Raw genomic sequence first — 15,200 nt, 5'->3', positions numbered from 1 at the left:
ACTGTTTAAAAGTGACAGTGAATATTTATAATGTTACCAACATTTTTTTAATAAATGCTGTTCTATAAGCATAAGAGACCTTTGAACAGTAGTTAGTGTGTGTGTGTGTGTGTGTGTGTGTGTGTGTGTGTGTGTGTGTGTGTGTGTGTGTGTGTGTGTGTGTGTGTGTGTGTGTGTGTGTGTAAAGACCACAAAGAGACAGTCTCTGGATTATGACTCATTGGACTCTTAACTAGTAAGAAAGCAATTTTGGCCAAATTTTCAGTTAACCAAATTTCTGGAAGTTGAAAAAACTAAAACAATTTGGCCAAAAGTCAATCAATTTTCAAAATGAGTGGAAACATTAAAAGAGAGAACTTTTATTTTGGAGCCCTCGCATATCCTTATCTACTTAGCTATAGCTATGGTAAACAGTTTCCACCAGTACACATGGTGGTAGTGCAGTTGGGTGTCAAATAATACATTGTTACAGGACATCTGCAGAGACAGGGTAACTTGGTCAGATCCCAAGTTAAGGCCGTGACACACCGAGCCGACGTCAAAGAACTAGCGGTGACGAAAGCCGACTGTGTTGTCGCCTTGCGTCAGCTGCGTCTGGGCCAAAAAAAGTTCCACTTGAACACACCAAAAGGACTATAGCTGACTTTCAACTATTAAGTACGTTCTGCACCTGTATGTAATGAATAACAGTCAATATCAGCAGGTATCAATAGTCTATATTCGTCATTCAAAAAGGGAAACCGAAACTAAGACTGCAGATACACAAACTGCAAACAAAGCAGTGCTTGCTTACCATTTTGAATATCAATCATGCTGATCTTCATTCCAGAAGGCTCATGTTGTTATGAAAATATTGACATACTGGAGTGCTCATGTAAGATGACATTAAATTAGTGCAGCCTTCTGTTCTGTGTGTGCCGACTTGACTTGTTTGCTCGCTTTCATTCTCGTTCGAAAACAGCCAATCTGGGGTGCGTTTCCCGTACAACGACGTAGCTCACTGCTTCACTACCATAGTACGATGCATCGTTGGAGAAATCAACTAGCTAGTCACGACTGTTTACCGAAACCCACTGTCGCAAAGTTTCGCGCGTGGTGGAGTAACAGTTAATAACTACTTTTAATGGAACAATTTGAGATCCAATTAACGCTAGATTTGTTAGATTACAGACATGTCATCTGAGGACTATTTCTAATTGTTCAGAGTTGTTTTGCTTTATTACCAGACTCAATATTTGGCTCGTTCTTAGATAGTAGAGCACGTTCGCACATGCGCACTCTTCAAGCACGTTACTTCCAATCTTTTGACAAACTAAAAGACGTTTATTCCATTTGTATGCATTCTAAATAAAAGACACCGGTTGTACTGAATGTCAGCTGGCTTATTTTGCTCAAGATAAGTATTTACCTCCAAATGTCATGCAATATAGAAACGATGCCTCTAACCACAGGTCGAGAGCTGTCGTTCAAACCCCACAACTTTGCGATGCTGTTTGCGAATGTTCGTTGGAACGATGGTTTGGGGAAACACCGATTTGTTGAACTATGCTGATAACGACGGAACTTGCGACCATAGTTGGCTAACGATGCTTTTAGGAAACGCACCCCAGTGCGATCCGTCTCACTGATGATGGCCCAGATGCTGATTCAGCATGCGGACAGCCGCCGACGTGAACCAGACTAGAACACACTGCAAAAACTAGCCTGACAGACATTTTTATTTGAAGACCCGACGGCTTGGTGTGTCACGGACATTGGTCTCCAAGAAATCAAACAATATGTGGACATGGCTTAATTTCTATAAAGCATACTTTAAAAGAACTCGTCATATCTTTAGAAATGACTGCAGTAGATAGGGGCAGGCTTCAGATCATCTAAGGTAAAGCCGCCTCATGACAGGTTTAGATGTAAAGAAGGGGAATAGATCGTTACACTCACATTGAAGACACCAGTGACTTGCTGCGGGGAGTAGATTCGATCGTCCTGGGGAGGCGGCACTCTTGGAATCCTAGGGTGGATATTAAGGAAAACTCTGGGAAGAAAGTACTTAAGGCCAAACACAGCAACAAGATGGGAGAACACACATGATGCATGAAGGAAACTGTTCAAGCGCAGTAACATCAGAATGAAAAGAGGTGACAGAGTCAAACCATCACATTTATCCACATGCAAATGAGCTAATTAGCTTGTTTTTCCAAAGATATATAACCTAGAACTGTTCTGCATGACAGATCCGTATTTTTCCTCCTCGGTTTGGCCTACAAATATTTTCACCGGCCCCATTAAAAAATATTTTTTTTACCAGCACGCACTACAGTTCAAATTCTTGGGGTCTGTAAGATTTTTTACCATGTTTTTTTATTTTAATTAAAATAAGTCTCTTATGCTCACCAAGGCTGCATATATTTGATTATATATATATATATATATATATATATATATTTTTTTTTTTTTTTCATAAATGTTTTTACTGCCCTAGGTTTGATTAATTTATTGCAGGCTTGTTGAATAAAAGTATTAAGTATTATTTTTTCCAAACTTCTGAATGGTAGTGTATGTCAGAAAGAAATATACAATTATATTTTTAAATATTCATTTATATCAATTTATTTATAAAACAGTAATAGCCAGAATAATACATCTATAATACACAACTATAAACACATAAAAACTGCCATACAGTAATTTATCACTTTCAAACTTTCTAAATGATAAATGATCACAAATAATTTATCCAAATAGATAACTTACTTCACCTTTGATTGTTTATGCCGATTTATTTAAAACATGCTTTTTAAATGAGATACATTTTTTCACATTAATAAAAATATTTTAGACTTTGAAACGGTTAGTGTCAATCCCTGCTCTCTTTTCCACGGGTGACTTTAAAAACAAGGGGATGTTTTAAAGGAAAGGTATCATTTTTCAGTGTTTCCCTGTTCCTCTATGAGCTCACAACCTCCAGCCACGCCAGAAAACGATGCAAAATTCACATGAATAGTAGGTTAACTCTTCCATATAATCAACCATCCTTCACATTACTGAATAAACAGTGTATTTTGAATGATGGAGTCATTCTGTGCGATTCCTCTAAGAAATGAGGTTCTCGCACAAACGAACATCATCATCCGTGCTGCAAAAAGGTGCAGCAAAACTGTCCTACACAAGAAACTGATTGTGTATTAAGATGCTGCTGGGGTAGAGGACGGAGATGCGTCTTCCATCTCCAGCCCAGCAGCAGATCCGTGATGCCTCAGTTCTGTCTGTACAACCAGGCTATTGTTAACTTAAGAGGGTGGGGAAGCCCTTCCTCCTCCACTGCACCACAGATACATACACAGAGTTCAAAAAGGGATAATGTAGGCTACAGTTTACTGTAACAACAGCTGTTAGTTACTCATTTTAACTTTTCCTTGGCTTGCTGCCAAGACACTTTCACAGTTTTCTCATGCTCCACAACCACGTCACCCTTTTACAGCCACAGTTTCAACCGGTTTGTAGGTTACAGATTTTTTTAGTGCTACAGTATGATTCTCCCAGATATACATTTGCAATGACACAGCAATGTCGTTTTCTCGGTTTCACTTCAAAATCATCCTCAATTGCTTTAGATACTCCACTGGTTTCCTCAGCCATTTTCCTGCTTAAATCAGAGTGCGATATGAGAAACAATAAATGCAAATATTGACTGAAATTAGTTATAAGAGATCAACTACTGATTTGGTTCATCTCTTATATGTCATGTTAGAGTTAATAGCAGCTAATTCTCAACTAGCAAAAGTAGATTTCCTGACAACTAACTCATAAATGAAACCAGTGCATTGAGGATGCATTTTCTTTATTACAATTATAAAAAAAGTTTTTTTTATAATCGTATAAAAAAACAATCGTATAAAAAAAGAGGGAAAAAAAACATGATTGTCTCTCTCTCTCATATATATATATATATATATATATATATATATATATATATATATATATTTCCCTTTTAATTTATCTTCCAAAAAAAATACAAATGCCAGATCAACATATCAACATACTAACTTTCTTATGATGAAAAGAAAAGTGGAAGTTATATTAGAAGCTAGATATAGATTAAAACTACCCTATTAACCTATAATCAAAAAACAACTTGTTTGTGCAGGAAATAAGATGCTTACAGAGGAACATGGACAGTTACAACAGAAGGGAGTTGACTGTTAGAGAGCCATAAAGAAATATAAACAAGACATTGAGGGCAAGCAAAATTGTTAGTTCACCCTACCTTACTGTAAAAGGAACAGATATCAGTGGTATATGAGGGCAGCCAGATCTTATTAGAAGACAATACAGGCAAAACAATTGTTGTTGTTTTTTACGCATTGATCAATTTTTAGATATTGGGTTATTTTGCTTCCATAGTTGTTTATTTTATTACATTTTATATATTATTTTGCATCTATATATTTAAATTACAATACATCTTTAAAGACATTTTTTTCTGGCTGTTGAAAGTATTTTCTGTTTTATGGTGTGAAAAAAAATAAATTGAAAACCTCATCTGTAAATAAGTTTACTGTAATATGTCAACAAAATGAAACAATGTTCAGATTTCTGTTCTGTAGGCAAAATGATTTCAGTGCATGTTATTATAAATATGTTTGCAAGCAAAATATGAACTCTCCTTTAATAAACAGGGGAAGTATGGTGATATCTATTATTTTTTACCCCATTCACCTTTAGTGTCTTAACTTAAAGGAAGAGTTCACGCAAAAAAAAAAAAAAAATTAACAATTTAGAATCCCAACCTTAATCACCATTCATTGTATGGAAAAACATACAATGAAAGTGAATGGTGACAACATGTATTATATGTGTACTATATATATATATATATATATATATATATATATATATATTATACACAAAGGTCGGCCATAAGGGTTAGTAACAACATAAAAAGTGGGTAATCACGACATAATGATCTAAATATAATTTCTTATTTTTAAAATTATACGAAAAAAGAGAGCTGGCTGCCTGGCTGGATCAGACCTGTGTGTTGACAGCTCGGCTTTTGACAGTCACATAAACATAACACTGTTACTACTGCACTACACCGCAACCTACAAGAAACAAAACCAGACTTAAATCACAACCAAACCAAACATTTAGTGTTGCAGTAAGTTGTGCTGATAGCGGGTACACAGTACAACACACTTCAGCGCTGTCAAAACCCAGTGACCCACCTGCCTGGACAGCAGTTTCTGGCATTATATGCGCATCAAATCGAATCCCTAAGATGTTCAGAAACACTGTCCAGGCAAGCAAGGCAGCTGAGCTCACTAGGTTTTGGGGTAGAAAAAAAAACACATATTTGTGAAGGAGCCAGATGCTTTCAGAGAAGGATACTGTGTCTGCGGCACTGGCAGAGGCTGTTGAGCCACCGGTGTCCCTGGCGGTAGCGGTACTGTGGTCAGGGTGGCCCGCAGCTGGCTCGAGGGTGACGGCCCGGTTCCGGGTCCAGTTCCAGCGGCGGCAGCAGCGGCTGGGTTCGACACCGCTTTCGGCGGCAAACTCATCGCAAATAAAACAAATTAAAAAACGAACGGCTTTACAGATATTTACAAATAAATTAGCAAGCGGATAAACAGTGCACGTAAAAAAAATATTGCTGAAGAGTTACGTCAACACCTGGCCTTGCAGGAGCAGTTTGCCGGTGTCTGAGCCGATAGAAAATCTTGAGCTAACAGGCTAGCTAGCTTATTGAGAGAATAGCAGGCTGAAGTTAGCCATCTAGCGCTTATTGTGGTTTATCTTCATTGCTGAAGGTTGGGGGCTGTTCCCCCTCCCCGGCCGGGGTTTCCGAGGATCTAGTTTGCCTCTTCTTGCCAGGGCGATCTTGATAGGTGTGCCCCTTTTGGGAAATAAATAACACCTTGTTTACAACTGCTCTTTGACGAGAGTATTTCCACGGAGTATGATGATTCCGTTCAACATGGCGCTGTGGCCGCCTCCAGCAGTCCTACAGGACCGACCGTTCGTTCACTTCGGGTGTTTTCGTGAAACTTCGGAGAGTGGAATTAGCAACGAGTGTGTATCTGGTCCGGAACTCATATGAACTACTTGGATGTGATCCAACCAACCGGTTCCAACAGCCAATGAGATCATTATAAACGCCAAAAATCCCAAAATAATGGCATAAAACTTGTATTTTAAATGCCATCTCCATACCTTTATAAACAATCCTTTCTATGTTTAAGGAGCGGTTTGGCCCCGATTTGTGATGTTACAGTGACATCTTGCGTCCAGAGCTGAACACGCATTTCAGCCCATGAGATCTGCGATACTCGGAGATTTATATATAATAATATAATCATTAATTAAGTATAATAATAATCATTAATTATAAAGGCTCGTAATAATATATATAAAGCTCTCTTAAAATTAAATAGCCTATACACATGTTGTCTTTCTATAAAAAGAACAGCCTGAATAGAGTCAAATATATCCATAGAATATATCCTACTCAAATATTAGGCTACTCCATTACTAGAAAAATACTGATTTTTACTTAAGTAAAAGTACAGAAGTAGGCTACTTCTTTTTAAAAGTATGAGTATCAAAAGTAAAAAGTAAATGTCAATACATTGTTAGGCCTATTATTATTATTTTTTTAACATTGTTGCATGTAATAGGCTAGCCTACTAAGTAGGCCTACCTTGTTATGCCTCTGAATCTATGGCTGTCATATCAATATCAAATTTATTTTAAGAACACAGTTCCATGGGGTTAAATGTGAGATTGAATAAATGCACTCATAACGTCCATAATGGTTTCTGACGTCAAACAAACCTCGGGTTCTGACGACGTCAAAACGTCGGGTTCTGAAACTGTCAAACTTTCAAACTTTAATTTCCAACCCTGCAACCACTGCGTTCACTTGGACAGCCTACAAGATGAATGCCTGAGGGTTGAGGACTGACTGGCAACAATGTTTTCATCTTTGAGGGATTTAAAGGGCCTTTGTGACATAATTTACTCCTTTGTTATCCCAGTTTATACATTTTAAGATGAATTAGCCTACAGTGTCAATGACCTTGTGCTGGATAACAGAAAGCTGGCACATTCCCGGTCTCTTATCTTTTGCCCGCTCATTTTATGATAACTGTCCTCTAACATAGGCCCATTGATTTTGGAGATTTGTAACAGTGATTTTCCCAGTTGTCCTCCAGACTCAGTACGGTAGGGTCCATTGTTAAACTTCACTGAGCCACAACATTTTTTAGCTTATAATATCAGAACCCTACAGGTGCTTCATAATATTCAAGTATTTGGTAGCACTTTATTTTGATAGTCCACTTTATAATTAATTTTTCAACTACATGTCAGCTAACTGTCATTAGAGTATTAGTAGACTGTCAGCTCAATATGCTAACACTTTATTTTGTTGGTCCCCCAACAGACATTCAACTGACAAGTAACTTGGCGACTACAAGTAAACTTATTCTCCTAACCTGAACCTTAACACCAAACCATAACCTAACAGTCTACTGACAGTCTACTATATTATACTAATACTTTAATGAGAGTAAGTTGACATGTAGTTGAAAAGTTACGTATAATTAGTAGAACGTCTAAAGTGACTATCGAAATAAAGTGTAGGCTAACCAAGTATTTTATTTATGAAACAAAATATTTTATTTATTTGTATAAATTAAAACCAATGTGGGGACACACTTTTTATAAAATTTTTTATATGTCATAAAACATATACAGCCTGCATATACAGTGTGAGAGTATAGATTTTTTTCTTAACAAAAATGACATTTACATTATCAATAAAAATTAAGGGGATAAAACGAGGCCCGTTCACACTAAGAACAATAATATAAATTTCATCATAACAAAACCTTTTTAGCGTCCAAACTAACGCACAAGAACAATGTGTTTAATATAAGCGTGCACTGCAGGTGGGCTTCTGGTTGTCTGTCAATGTTTTTCATCATTCATCAGCTGGAAAACAATTCTGAAATTTATTCTAATGATATCGTTCCTCCGTGTCAATATCATCAATCTCGAGTTAGAAACGCTTAGTTAACATCCTTGGTGTGGGCCTTTTACACTGCATTTAAAGACAAGTCAATTCTAAACTTGGGTACTTTGGAAACTGGTGTACAGGTGATATATGCTTAGGAAAGGCACACACTTCACTTTTAATTAATGGGATACTCCACCCCAAAATGAAAATTCTGTCATCATCTACGATTGGAACTATGCCACCATTGACCTCCATAGTATTTTTTTTTCTACTATGGAAGTCAAGTGACACTATAGCCTATATAAAAATGTACATTTTCAAAATTGTCACAATAAAATAAGAAAAAAAGTATTCTATACTTTCAGCTCTTATCTTGAGGCAAATATTTATTAAAATGAGCACAAGTTCCTCTGAGTTTGACACTTTCGTCAAAAAGAGCACTAACAGTTCATGATCATAATGATTTCAGATTATCAAAAGCATGATCACATTATTTCTTCAACTGCTGAAAATGGGTTTGCGGGTTATCCGTGCAACTTTGTAGGTGTTTAACCCAGGGACATCAAAACCTGGTGATTGGCCCTTTTTGTTGAAGATGTAAAAGTTAAAGAGCTGCCCGTCCTGAGATTCAAGAGACACAGAGGCAGCGATAACCTTCAGCTGACATGGGTACTCCTTCTCAAACACCACCCTGAACACCCTATCCTGCAGATAACTCAGTTTCAAACTTCTGTACTTCAAAGGAACCATGGTGTCTACTTGGGGTCCGAACTGCTCCAGAGACAGCACTCCATCAGTGTCTGCTTTGATCTCATAGAACGTTATGTTGCTATAAGTAAAGTAGCCTATGTAGGGAGCAGGGTCTGGTGGAGGGATGAGAACACGAGGCGCATTCCTGAAGGCACTTTCCATGGCAGGGATGAGATAACTGTATGCCTTGGCCACGAGATCCTCATCTTCAGGTTTGGTTCCAGCCATTAAAATGACCAACCCGAGCTTCAAGCGAGGAACGAGGGAAATCGAGGCTGAATAACCATCTAGATTTCCATCTTTACGTATGACGTCATAGCCCAACTGTTCATTCACCTCCCAAGGTGTGCCCGATTGTTCTGCAAAGTAACTTTTTTCGCAGCGAAACAGAGGAGTCAGCATGGTTTTGAGGGTTTCGGGCTGGAGAACCTGACGGTAGTATGCGCCCAGCAGCATCATCACCAGTTTGGCCATGTCAGCAGGTGTGGAGTACATTTGCCCCGATGGTCTATACCAGCCGAGGTCATACAGGGGTGCAGGCTGCCCACTTGAGTAAACACCTATTGCCATCTGGTCCTCAATCTGTGGGGTGATTTCAAATCCGGTGTCCTCCATTCCCAGTGGTTGCAAGATATTTTCAGACACCCATTGTTGATAATCCGTCCCTGCTACCTTCTCCGCCATCACGTGAGCCAGCAGGGAGAAGGCTAAGTTGCTGTAGTGGCATCTGAGGACGGGAGAGGACTAGAATTACTTTGAGAATCCACAAGTGCATGACTGCATCGACTGTCGTCAATTATTTACACCTCCTCTCATTCATTAAACATCCTCTCCATACAAATTCTCTGCACTAACTTACTTTGTTCCAGGGTCAGCCACGAGAACATCATCTTGTAATAAATCCACAGCGGCCTGAGTGTTGCCTTTCCAGAGTAAAGTAGTCGCCCTGAGCCTCCTTGGTAAGCCTGTAGTTAGTAATGAATCCAAAATATCCAGGATTTCATTTTTGCATTCATTTGATATGGTGTTTACCTTGTCCGCCATTTCAAAAATTAGTCATCAAAGATTTTAAAACATTCTGTTTGTGATTTGAAATTAAAATGACTAGTGATGCAGATGCAAACACTAAAAACTGAAATCAATCACAACATAAAGTTCTTAATCTTTTCAATTGAAGATTAAATTACAGTATAAGTAATGTAAATAAAAAATAGAGAAAATGAGCATTGACATTAAAATATAAAACGTCGGTCTAATACTGAATAATAAAAACAAATAAAACAATCTCTAATATCGGATGATAACTGATTTGATGCTTCTGTGCAATTTTTACATCCTAAAAATGATGGTAAAAATAATAATAATAAAACAATTGTAAGAGACATTTTAAAATAAGGTCACATTGTAAGATATAAACTCACAATTATGGGGACTACAGGCACAGGTAGGCTATCTTTGTATTGTTTTACTCTAAGACAGAAATGGTCTTTCATTCTAAACAGTTTTATGATTTATGAGTGATTTATGATTTTATGAGTGATGGCAGAAAAAGATTTCCATGTAATTTTCTTGTCAAAAAACTTAACGGTTATTTCTGAATGCAATTAAGTGTACCAAAATTATCATCACAAGTATTTCTGACACATTATATAACAGCCCGTTCTCATCCCAAGGCGTCATATACCGACGCTTTTGGCACCCCTTTACCGTCACGCAGATATATGTGGGTCAGAAGGCGCCTCCTAGTGGTCAAATCCTAACCCTAACCCAGACCTAAAACTAACCATACTCGTGCGTGTTATATTGACGCTAAAGGGTGCCATGTGCGTTGGATGTATACACATTGGTATATGACGCCTTGGGATGAGAATGCGTTGTTATATAAACATCAGCTTGGCAGCAGTATATTTTAAAACCATTCCTTCTGGTCTAATCCTAGTAGGACCTGTGGCAAACCCACTTAACCATGTCAGGAAATGGAGCTGATTAAGATAGCCGTGGAAACTCCTAGTCTAAAAACAGTTGATCTTTTTCACCTTCTTTATTTTCACAGCACATGGATCAGTGGAGTGCACTATTGCTAATGCTAATCATCTATCGGTGAGGTCAGTGACAGATACTGTGGTCCTCACCTGACAGCTGACTGGCCATCCTTCTCAAGGTAACTGAGGAGATGTGAGCTTGAGCCTCTTTACTGCTCATGCCTTCAGAGATGGACTTGAGGTCATGACCCCATCTTTTCCCCAGAGGGTTTTTCATGGTGAAGTTCTTAACATACTTTCCCAGAGGGTCATCCAGGGAATCCACTTTTCCATCCTCCCAAAGTTTATACAGCATCAAGGTGGGGAAGATTTTTGAGAGGCTTGCAATTCTTTTGTAGTATAACCATAAACAACAAAGAAGCAAATTACAAAAAAGAGCACACAGCTTTGTATGTACAATAAATATTTATAATGTATTATCTAAATTTGAGTCACTTTTCCACGTCAATGGAATTCATTGTCAATTAATGTATGACGTCCATTTTGCACAACTCACGCTATTCTGAAATATTATTTTAAAACAATTGTTTTTGCTGCCTCACAATTTTTTTGGAAATAATGATATTCAAACATTTGTGATAAGATTAAAAAAAGAGAGAAATTGATATTCTGTTTAAATAATGTATTAAATTGATCAAAAGTGACAGTGAAGACCTTTCAATTTTATTTACATGCCACCGTTACATGATGTTACAAAAGATTTCTATTTTATAAATGGTTTGATAAATAAATACATTTAATAAATCCAAATAAATGCTTCAAATAGAAAACAGATGTTTTCTTTTGTAATAATTTTTCAAAATATTACTGTTTTTACTGTATTTTGGATGCATGATAAAGATTTTATACTTTTGAAAAGAATATACAGTATATATATATATATATACTGTATGTGTGTGTGTGTGTGTGTGTGTTTGATAGATAGATATATATACAAAAAGAATAGACAGTTGCTCCTTAAGCTTAAATTAGTTGTGAAACTACTGTAACCCACCTGTAAACTGTGTACTCATTTATTGGGGGAGACTTCGGGTCACTTCCATTTTTACTGCCAAAATTACCATTCCACAATACAGAATCATTAAATATTACAATGGCAGAAATGGCCGGCAGTTTTGTGGAATCAAGGTTGGTTCTCAAAAGCACATCCACCTGTAGCACATCATATTGTAATAGTTATCAAACTAGTTATCAAACAATCTTTATAAACAGAAATTAACTGCTATTCCAATCAGAGTGATCTAGGAATTTACACAGAATTTTTTTTTTACTTCTGACCTTGTCCAAAGCATTCATGAGGACAGGTATTGGGTGCTTCAGCGGTACGGCCTCAGGGAAACGTGGGCACATCTTCTCCTCTTTCACTTCTTTTGCAACTCTTATATCCACTGTAAAGTAAAAAGACCACATGTAGGGTGTCAAATATATAGATAAATAAAGGCTTTATTTATACATAGATAAATAAATAACTTTTAGTGTGACCCACTTATATAATATGAAAAATCATAATGCCGTCACTCATATATATATATACATTTAACATGTAATGGAGGATGGGGGTGGGTGTTTCGTCCATAGTCATGTATTTTACACAAAGTTCCTGTTCCCTTCCCCCAAGTGATAATCAGGCTTTCCAGCACACAGTAAGCCACTATGTCAAGCTCCGGGTAATCCATTGCCATCTCCTGCTGCAAACGATTAATTAAGCATAAGGAGATTGAAAAGCCAAATGTAAGGATGTTCCCCAATTCTGAAAATGCTCTCTAGGCATTATTAAGTAAAAAAACAAATACAAATCATCTTGGTTTTCTATTTGTGGGAGCAAAATGCATAATCTCTTCTATACGCATTCTCCATCCATTCATTGATGTTTGATGATCACTTGCTGGATCTCTCTACAGTATAGTATAGCCTTTTTAAATTTGGGCCATTTTTACCTGGCGTTGCTTTGGGAATCCTGTACTGCCAAAGAAAACAGCCCGTCATTACAAAAGAGAGAAGCAGAAAGAAGACCATGCCCAACTTGGTCCATTTCACTTTCATCTTTGCAGTCTGGTGGTCTCCTTCTCTGCCAGGCTTAAAGAGAAAGGATCTTCTGAACTTCACATATAAGCTAGTCAAGTCAATATGTATCTACAATTTATACATTGAATCTTAAAATCATAAAGAAAAAAAAATCAGTGATACATTTTCTATGAGCATGATGAAACAATAAAACAGCATTGTGTGTATGACTCAAAACATTGATTCTAATATATTTTCTCATAAATGATAAAATGTCTTACCACAAGGTTTACTCCTTTACCACAGAGTTTACTCCTCCTTCCACATTGTATATTTCCCAAATGATACGTCTATTCACACAGGCTTGATTTTCTTAAACAAACAAGCATACAAAAATAAAAAACAAACATTTAAAGTGGAATTCCATTAAAGCGGAAAACAGACACAACCAGAGCTTAAAGCCACTCACCAGCCATGCTTTAATCTTTACAATAACCCGTAAATTCTCAGCATCCTCTCGGCCAACTGCAGGCCTGGACGTCATAATCTGAAGATCTCCTCCTTTAAAGCCACCCTCCTGTCTTTACACATCCATTATGTTCATCAGTTTATATATTTTCCAAATATATATATATATATATTTTTTTTTAAATTGAATAATTCTTTTTTGTTTGGTGCATTGTTTTTCTTTAAAAAAAATGTTATGTTATTTATTTAAATATTTATTTATATATTTTCTAAAAAAAAATATTAGACTCTTTTTTAGAAATGGTTATTAATATTTAAAGTAAAATGCTCAGGCAGAACACCATTTGCACAATTACTCTATTTGTCTTAATATGTCAGTTAACCGAGGGCCGGTCGTTAATTGCCACTTTAATTATTAATTTGACCTTATTAATTAAGGAAATAGCAAGTTCTGGTTTCACTACAGTGGCTGTAGGGTTGCTAAATGACTAAAGAAACTTAATTTACAAGATGGTGTACAAGTGTACATTTCTTATTACCACCCTTTGCTGCTTACACCAATGACGGAAATATGCACCGTTAGAATAGCAGAATATTTGGGAGAGCATTGCTATAGTGTGACTGTATTGCAATACATACATTTTGAGCCACTCAGGATGCCCTGCCCCTCCATTCTATATTGGACCCGTTATATCAAGGCAGCGTGAAGCAATTCAGTCGTAACATCCCATGCTCAAAGCCTGGTTCACTACCGAAGCTATAAGCGGGTTCAAACAAGGCTGTGACACTGACGTGGACGGGCAATTCGACCTTAGTGGAAAATCTTGAATTTTATTGGAAGTCGCTTTAGTCAGGCCAGCAGGGGGTGCTTTCACTCCCAGGCCGGAATAGCTCCTAAAGTCATAGTGCAGCAATGGGGCCACTAGACTGTATGAAAGATCATCCTATGAAAGATTGTTATTTATTATATTTTGATGAATTACTTTTATATAGGCCTATATTTCACATGTTATTTCTTTTAAAAACATTTAAAAAGTTACATGCTACCACGAGACCCAGTATGATTTTGGCTCAATATTATTTTGTATAACGGTTGTCACTAGAGGGCAGCGAGTAAATCAACTGGACAAACCCAGCCATTGGGTTACATTTATATATATATATATATATATATATATATATATATATATATATATATATATATATATATATATATATATATATATATATATATATATATATTTTAACCCAATGTTTGTCCATATTTGACCCAGAATTAGGTTAAAACAACTCAGCCTTTTTTTTAGAGAATTATGTTTTTGTTGTTTTTGTCCCCAAATCTCCAATTTAATTTTAAATTCAATTCACATTTATTTGTATAAATTACAATACCTAAGCAGCTTTACAGAAAATGCATGTTCTTCATTGCATCAGAGATCAGAGGGCAACTCTCAGCAGTTAGATTGATGATTCGGGGGGGGAAAAGAAGCATAAGCCACTATAAAAGTAATTTAATCAGCTTGTTGACACAATATCAGATGAATTGAATTGTTTATGTGCCTGGAAGCCAGTTCAATAATGCATCATGCATGAAGTGGGTATCAGTGCCATAAAAAGAGAATTATTGACTGGTGGCTGTTTGCTTGACTCAACTACTTATTTGATCTTTTCCTCCTGGTTTTTAGGGAAGGCAGAGAGCTGCTCCCCAGATCCCTTTCCCTCAGGCTCCATGTCTAAACTAATAGAGAGATCAATACCATCAGCCTGTCTGCACAAGCTGTGACTGCTCCATGCTGGTTTTATTGGGCCCACACAATCCCATATCTAATAACATAAATATCAAGCTGTTAATTACACCTGACAAAATCAATAGTGTGACAACTAACTGTAGTATTTGGGATGGGGAACAGTTTATGTTA

General features: G+C 36.9%; 2 protein-coding genes across 3 annotated transcripts in view; both read right to left on the bottom strand.

Moving 5' to 3' along the window:
• The window catches only part of eif4g3b (eukaryotic translation initiation factor 4 gamma, 3b), a 40,405-nt gene extending 34,374 nt beyond the window's left edge, over positions 1-6,031 (bottom strand). For both annotated transcript variants that reach the window (XM_039652060.2, XM_089124078.1), the window contains exons 1-2: positions 5,389-6,031; positions 1,939-2,032 (exon numbers count right to left, since the gene is read on the bottom strand). In XM_039652060.2, coding sequence (XP_039507994.2) covers positions 1,939-2,032; positions 5,389-5,558 — 264 coding nt within the window. In that variant the 5' untranslated portion in view covers positions 5,559-6,031. The remainder of the gene's footprint in view (positions 1-1,938; positions 2,033-5,388) is intronic.
• A 1,925-nt stretch (positions 6,032-7,956) lies between these two features.
• lactbl1a (lactamase, beta-like 1a) lies at positions 7,957-13,418 on the bottom strand. Its single transcript, XM_039651518.2, has 8 exons — positions 13,283-13,418; positions 13,095-13,185; positions 12,747-12,885; positions 12,088-12,197; positions 11,804-11,961; positions 10,900-11,138; positions 9,627-9,732; positions 7,957-9,494 (listed from the first exon to the last, which is right to left on the bottom strand). Exons 3-8 carry the CDS (start codon positions 12,850-12,852, stop codon positions 8,516-8,518), a joined length of 1,698 nt encoding a protein of 565 aa, XP_039507452.2. The 5' UTR covers positions 12,853-12,885; positions 13,095-13,185; positions 13,283-13,418; the 3' UTR covers positions 7,957-8,515.
• Between the last annotated feature and the right edge of the window lie 1,782 nt (positions 13,419-15,200).

This window comes from Pimephales promelas, chromosome 20 (assembly GCF_988280905.1).
Source record: "Pimephales promelas chromosome 20, fPimPro1.hap1.1, whole genome shotgun sequence".
Lineage (NCBI taxonomy): Eukaryota > Metazoa > Chordata > Actinopteri > Cypriniformes > Leuciscidae > Pimephales > Pimephales promelas.
The sequence above is the reverse complement of the archived record's forward strand: the minus strand, read 5'-3'. Positions and strand labels throughout refer to the sequence as shown.

Coding starts and splice junctions, on each gene's coding strand:
- lactbl1a (XM_039651518.2), bottom strand. CDS start 12,852: ATGAAAGTGAAATGGACCAAGTTGGGCATGGTCTTCTTTCTGCTTCTC. Junction 11,962..12,087: donor TCATGAATGCTTTGGACAAG/GTCAGAAGTAAA, acceptor GATGTGCTACAG/GTGGATGTGCTTTTGAGAAC. Junction 11,139..11,803: donor AATGAGTACACAGTTTACAG/GTGGGTTACAGT, acceptor ATACTACAAAAG/AATTGCAAGCCTCTCAAAAA.